Genomic DNA, 6874 nt, shown 5'->3' with positions numbered 1-6874 from the left:
ACCGTATTGCTTTTGGTAAAAGCTGGCGGAAAGAAAATCTGGCAAAAGAGTTGCCGGCCGGCGAAGGTAGAACCCATTTCTCCCCATTCTATTTAGCTGACACGCCAGCCATTGCGGACAGTTGGCCCCATTTTGTCAGGGAGGTGATCACGGCGCCAATATATTATAAAGAGAAGACTAGGCAAGTTCAAGTGTTTTTTGCGAATAGAACCCCGGTGGAGAAACATCAAACATTACAAAGCATTCTAACAAAAATGAAAATTACAAGGAAATCTTTGAGATGTCCTCCGTCTTCAACCTCTAGACCATATCGATGGCGCACCCCCGCTGCCGCTCCTACCGTAGTTGGTTTGACGTTTTTCGTTGCGGATGTGAAGTAGCTGAACTAGTCTAGAAAACCATCCGTCCCGGAGACATAGAAGCCGGAATAACCGCCTAGGGTATGAAGCTCCACGGAGATCCCCCGAACCAGAAGTCCTCGAGAACCACACCACTCCCACAAGCTTCCCGACATCGCCGAGATGGGGCTGAAGCCGGGGAGACTTTATTGGAGAAGACGCCGTCGTCACCACCTGAGGGCCGCCACACCAAACCTTAACCCTAGCTAAGACCGAAAAAAGCTGAGCCCTCCCATCGACGGGGACTGAGATCCACCCCGCCTCCATGGCTCGAAGGCCACATAAGTTGGGGCAAGTCGGCAGCACCGAGAGGAGGTGGCTAGGAACCCTAATCGCCTCTCTAGACACGTGCCGGTTCACATACGGTCCAATCTGGTCATGATTGAGCAATTTCAATAACGTACAGACGGCTTAGCCGAGTTCAAGTCTGGAACCGTTTGTTATGCATTCCCTCTATTTAAAAATTACTAATCTGACTCAAGTATATGTATCGCATTTTAGTGTGTGGATACATTGGTATCTTGAAAAAACTGAGAAGACTATTTAAACGGAGGGTGCACTCTGCGAAGTTTTGTGCTTCGGAATAACTTGGCGGTGAGAAAGAGCTCATTGCAAAGAATCGCATCGATGCAGAGATAGATTATAACTCTTTTTTCAGATCAAGAAATTGTTTATACTAGATGTCGTCCCGGTGGTTCCCGTCAGATTACCGGTAAAGGAAATCCTTCTCCCGCAAAGCAATTGAAAAATACCTCCGTGCCATGCCAATCAAACTACCCGAATTATTATTGTTAAACAAAGCACAGCCACACACGACAAACTAAAGGCAGCAGAATGAAATGAGATTAAAGGCCGACGTGGCCGCCTGCCGCTTAACTGTGCATATATACACAGCGGGATCGCATCGTGGGCTCAGCCAGCCAGTCATCGACCGGCGTCGAAAACCAAGCCAAGTTGCTACCAAGCTAGCATAGCAATGGAGGATCACTTCGGCCGGAAGATATCCAGGGAGGAGGAGGCGGCCGTGAAGCCGACCAAGAGCTTCCGGTACGAGGACTACAGCACCAGGCGGGTGTTCCTGCGCAGCTACCCGCTCCAGTGGGAGTCGCCGGCCCCCGGCGGCGACGGTAAGCCGGGGCAGGTCTACGCCACCGCCGATGAGGTGGGCGAGGACCGGTGCGACAGGAGGTGGGTGGTGGCGGTGGTGGAGTGGGGGGAGGACAAGCTGCTGCTGCTCAGGAGGGCCAAGAAGAGGCTAGCGCTCTACCTGCTCGGCTGCCACTACGGCAGCGGCCGCCCTGCGCTCAAGTACAAGTCCGGCGGCTCCTGCACCACCGCCATGCTCAAATCCATGTGATCGCTCGCCGCCATGGCAGGCAGTTAGCCCCTCTCTCCATGCTGCTTTGTTCCTCTGTTTTGTGAACGGATGATCGCTGATCGAACTGATGAAGTACTCCTTGTATCTATGTGTGTTACTACTACGTACATCTAATAATGATTTGTATAGGTGATCAAAGTTTCATGTATATATCGTCTTGTGGAGTCTTTCTTATATGATACTTGGCCAGATTTTGGACGAATTATTGATCCCATAAATTGTTGGTGAAAAAGACGCCTCCATTATACACCCTAGATTGCATTGAAAGGCTTACCAGATTTTGCGTAAGTTATTGTTGGCCCTAAATGTTATTGGAGAAAAAACAATACTTATATGCAATATAAATAGGACATCTCTAAGGGTCAGTTGACTGCAAAACAAGATAGCACTCGGTCGATCTTCTTCCTTCGTTTTTTTCTTCCCCTCCAGCACCCCCCACAGCCACCACCAGCCTGACCGCTATCTTCCCCGCTCGCGGCCAGCACCAGCATGTTGCCGCGACGCCTCACCCCCTCGACGCCGATACCCCCATCCCTCAAGCTAAGTTATTTGCTCACCTCCACCTGCTCCACCACGTCAGTGTTCCAGCTCGCTCCAGTCCTTGTTCACGATGTGGCCAACCGTACCGTCGACGTCACCGTCGCCGCAACTAGTCTCCTCTCGCTCCCCCTCACACAATTTGTCACAAGAGGGATCGACCGAGTGTTTTTTGGTTACACTCTGTCTATAAAAGGATGTCGAAGGTTTATCTAAGTTTTGATGTATCTGCATAGTAAAGAGCGTCTAGATACATCTAAATTTAAATACATTTTTAATATATTTTTTATAGACAGAGGTGGTATATACCGTTTGGAGTATATTTTTTTGGTAATGAGGAAAATGTTTGTGTTACACACTTACACACGACCGAAAGGTCAAACAAAGTCCAACTAAATCTACTCCCCCGATGCCGATGCCTCTGTCTCTCTGTTGCTGCTCCTAGACCTTCTGCAGGCTCGCCGCCGGCGCCGGGCCATCGTCGCCGCCCCTCCCCCCTCCTCGCCTTTTCTGTGTTGCTGCGCCCAGACCTGCAACCGCCCGCAGACGTGCTCGCCACCGGCCATAGTTGCCCCCCCCCTCCCCTGCGCCAGTCCATCGACCCGGCCTCTGATGTGCGAACCGCCGCGCCGTCCTCTCCTCCTCCGCTGATCCGTGTCGCCTCCCGCGGTCCCGCCGTGCAGGCCGCCACCTCTGCTGAGTGCTAGCTGCGCGCATGCGCCACCATGCTTGTGCCCCGTCTCGGCGCCGGAACCTGAACGCAGCACGCCAGCAGCTGCTCTCCGCAGCTCCCCCATTCCAGTCCTGCTGCTTGCCAACGGCCGACCAAACCCCAAAGTAATTTCGAATCTACATCCATTTCATTTATCCCTTTGTAAATGAAATCTGCAGTTAATCCTTTGTTATCAGTTTCATTGTATATTAGTAGAAGATGAAGGTATTTTATCCATCAGTGTTGCCCAACCAATCAGCAATTCCACAGTCTGAACGATTTTTCATAAACTGAAGCAACTCCACGAACTGAAACAACTGCTGGTAGGATCGCCGGAATAGGAGCTTGAACCTGCAGAGTTTATTTAGGGTGCAGAGTAGGATCGCCTGATACAAAGTGTAAAGTTCACAAATTGCTGATAGGATCGCCAAAATAGTACTACCTGTTGATACCAAGCGGCAATTTAAGATACAAAGTGAAATTTACATTTTTATTTCATTGTCGGATAAGTGTGCCATGACACACAAATGAAGAAAAATACATGCAGTTTTGTTAGCTTTACTGTGGCTCTCCTGGCAAAACCACCATCTAAAAACAGGTCGTGCTTGTTTTCGGGGGATATAATACTTTGGAAGGTAGTGCTATGTCCTTATCAAGCTTTGACTCAACCTTTCTCTCTCCCTCTCTCTATTGGCTGGTCCTACAGATTGAAGAAAGGACATTGGCCTTATTATCGGTACAAATAAGCCGCCATAATAGTTATCTTCTTATGATTGACCTACATAAAAGCTCTGAACTTCTAGCCAGTACAGTATTAGCATTGTCTTGTTGTCTGGCTTTTGAAGGTGCAAGATCGGAAGTTTGGCCTGCTTGAGCAAAATCCATGGCCTCCCAGCATGAGCAGTTGGTGCATATGAACCGCGGACAAGGGAACACAAGCTATGCTTGCAACTCTAGCCTGCAGGTATCTTTTCTCTCTCTTAATCGATTTACTATGGTTGTTTTTCTTTTGCCATGTTCCTCCGTAACTTACTCACCTAATTACTATGTTATTACTTTTTTTTGGAAAATATAAACTATAAATAAGGGAAAAAACAAGAATCTGAAACCCGAGAAGGCATATACAATTTCCTGAAGCTAAGATTTAATGAATCTTCTGACGAATGATGAAACTCACTTGCAGAATGTTGAACAGAACAGGATGAGACTCATGATAGAAGAGACCATCTCTGATTTATGCAGCACCAGCAGCTTGTTTCCTAGAAACATGGTGGTTGCAGACCTGGGCTGTTCCTCTGGTCCAAATGCACTCGCTTTAGTGTCCATAGCCATTGATGCGATACACAATCAGTGTCTTCATTTCCAGCAGCCACAAGTAGAAGTTTGTGTTCTTCTTAATGATCTTCCTGACAATGACTTCAATGTGGTTGTGAAGAGCTTGGTCGCATTCCAGCAAAGCCACAAGTCAGTTGTTACTGGCGTTGTACCAGGATCATTTTATGGGAGGCTCTTCACCAGTGGATCCTTGCATCTTGTTTGTTCATCCAACAGCTTGCATTGGCTTTCGAAGGTATGAACTTTACACAGCTCGATGGCGCCATTGCATCACTTATCCATTTTTTAAGAACAGATTATTTGCGGACGGGACTACAGGCTCCTGAAGAACTTAAGAGGAACCAAATCCCAGCGTATGATATCGATGAGAATGTTAGGATAGAAAGACGACCTTTGGTCATTGGAGCTTATGCACGGCAGTTCAGGAAAGATTTTACTCTTTTTCTTGAGATGAGAGCCAAAGAGTTGGCATCAGGAGGCCGGATGGTTGTTTCCCTCGCGGGGAGGCGTTCTGAAGAACTTGCCTCCAAATTCACTCATGCCTGGGAATCTGTGGCTCAGATTTTAAGTGAGATGGTTTCAAAGGTTAGTTTCTTTACTTTAACACTGACATATAGTCCTATATGACTGTGCACTTGACATCCGGAGCTTTTGATTCAATTAACAGGGAGTTATCAACAAAGAACAGTTTGATTCCTTTTACATACCAATATATGGACCTTCCGATGAAGAGTTGAGAGAGATCATTCAATTAGAAGGGTCATTTTCAATCAGAGAGATGCAGGTGCCTGAACCTTCAAGCAGTTCATACAACGTGCTGATCACCCCAAGCAGGATAGCCAATATGCTGAGAGCTGGATTCGAGCCTATAATTGTACAGCATTTTGGGTGGTCTGGAGAGATCATGGATGAATTCGTGAGGACTGCAGAACGGCGCTGGAGCGAAGAGGGCAGCTTGCAACAGGAGATGGCTAGAAACCCGCGAGTAACGTTGGTTGTGTCGCTAAAAAAGGTGGTATGACATGGGTTGTTGCTGCATGCTTTTGGGAATGTTTATATGATGGTTATTTGCATTTAGGTGTTATAATTTGTTGACAGTAGACTTCTTCATATTAGAAGTTCTGAAATATGTGAAACAGCATTTGGTTAGCAAGGGCAAGTCCAGGTAATCCTCCAAAATTCCTCCCCTATATCTCCATATTAGTGAGATATACTAATATATCTGGTAAATAATAACATATTAGTGAGATATACTCCCCAACTCATATCATTAAATGTGATATGCTGTTCAAAAGGTTGTAACATGATATGTGAAAGTCAAATCGCACTAACTTTGACTGAGTTTATTGAGAAAAATATTTATATCTACAATACATTACAAATGTATGCCATATGAAAATATACTTCATGATGAATCTACTAGTATTGATTTGATATTCTAAATGTAAATATATTTTTGTATAAACTTAGTCAAAGTTTACACCGTACTTGTTAGTCTCAGAAACGATTCCTCCAGAAGTCCAGATCAAGCTTGGAGGTCTGCTGTAAGAGTCACCACTAATTGTTGTGTTAAGCACGGCGGACATTGGTGGCTGCGTCTACTAACAAGCGTCAATTCTTTGTTCGAAATGGAGGCTATACCCTGCATCGATCGATGCTCAATAGAGAACTAAGAGAAAGTCATGGATTGGTCGTGTCTACCTGTCAGCGATGAACTGTAGTAAAACCATCCACTATGTATGAGAAAAAAAAAGGTTCAAAGATCCAGCTGCCCGATGTCTGCGTGGACGAAAAATGGATCGAAAGCGTTGACACAGACGCTGCACGGTCAGCTTGCGCGTCGCTGATATCCGGGCCCATGTGGCAGTAACAAGCAAACAATTTTTCATTAATATTTGTTAGCCAAAAAAAGGACTATCTATTCAGGGTAAAGATGGTTAGACGAGTTAACCTAAACTACAACAGTTGTATCTACTCGCAGTCGCGTGGCATACTATGGTCAGGGTTACTCGTAGTCGCATGGCCTATTAGCCGCCAACATTCCTTGACGGCCCGTGCAGGCGGCGAAGGTCTCCCAAGGGCTCATGGAGGTAGACACGTCCTCCAGCCGGCGTGCCTGCCCCTGGGCCAGAGCCTCATCCTAGCGGGCTCTGGCCGTGTCTAGGTCGGCCTGGTAGTGTGCCATGTCCCTTGCCACCATGGTCTCTGGTTCGAACACAGCTGAGGCAGCCTCCTCTAGCTCCTAGATCTCCTGGTCCACCCGCGGCTACTCCCACCGCCTCGCTGCCACCGCCTCCTCATTTGTTGTTCGGTGGACCTCCGCCGGGGTCGACATCTCGTATGCCTGCCTCATGGCGAGTGCTTGGGAGCGCGCTTGCTCCTCCGCCGCCAAGGACTGATGACGATTGGTGTCCCGTGGGAGGTCTCGAACGATGCGACCAACGCCCACTGCTCCTCTGTCACGCCAACGACCTCCTCTTCGCCGAAGTCGTCGAGGTCATCATCGTCGTGGAG

General features: G+C 47.6%; 2 protein-coding genes across 2 annotated transcripts; both read left to right on the top strand.

Moving 5' to 3' along the window:
- Positions 1–1304: 1304 nt before the first annotated feature.
- LOC124676550 lies at positions 1305–1978 on the top strand. The gene has a single exon (XM_047212595.1). It carries the CDS (start codon positions 1375–1377, stop codon positions 1753–1755), a length of 381 nt encoding a protein of 126 aa, XP_047068551.1. The 5' UTR covers positions 1305–1374; the 3' UTR covers positions 1756–1978.
- Positions 1979–3040: 1062 nt separating this feature from the next.
- Positions 3041–5529, top strand: LOC124676539 (jasmonate O-methyltransferase-like). Its single transcript, XM_047212585.1, has 5 exons — positions 3041–3150; positions 3871–3989; positions 4209–4595; positions 4679–4945; positions 5028–5529. Exons 2-5 carry the CDS (start codon positions 3909–3911, stop codon positions 5379–5381), a joined length of 1089 nt encoding a protein of 362 aa, XP_047068541.1. The 5' UTR covers positions 3041–3150; positions 3871–3908; the 3' UTR covers positions 5382–5529.
- The last annotated feature ends 1345 nt before the right edge of the window (positions 5530–6874 follow it).

Source organism: Lolium rigidum, chromosome 1 (genome assembly GCF_022539505.1).
Source record: "Lolium rigidum isolate FL_2022 chromosome 1, APGP_CSIRO_Lrig_0.1, whole genome shotgun sequence".
NCBI classification, from domain to species: domain Eukaryota; kingdom Viridiplantae; phylum Streptophyta; class Magnoliopsida; order Poales; family Poaceae; genus Lolium; species Lolium rigidum.
The sequence above is the reverse complement of the archived record's forward strand: the minus strand, read 5'-3'. Positions and strand labels throughout refer to the sequence as shown.

Excerpts from the sequence above, each read along its gene's own strand:
- LOC124676539 (XM_047212585.1), top strand. The coding sequence starts at position 3,909 with ATGGCCTCCCAGCATGAGCAGTTGGTGCATATGAACCGCGGACAAGGG. Across the intron at positions 4,596-4,678 it reads GCTTGCATTGGCTTTCGAAG|GCTCCTGAAGAACTTAAGAG; the intron begins GTATGAACTTTA and ends ACGGGACTACAG. Across the intron at positions 4,946-5,027 it reads TAAGTGAGATGGTTTCAAAG|GGAGTTATCAACAAAGAACA; the intron begins GTTAGTTTCTTT and ends TTCAATTAACAG.
- LOC124676550 (XM_047212595.1), top strand. The coding sequence starts at position 1,375 with ATGGAGGATCACTTCGGCCGGAAGATATCCAGGGAGGAGGAGGCGGCC.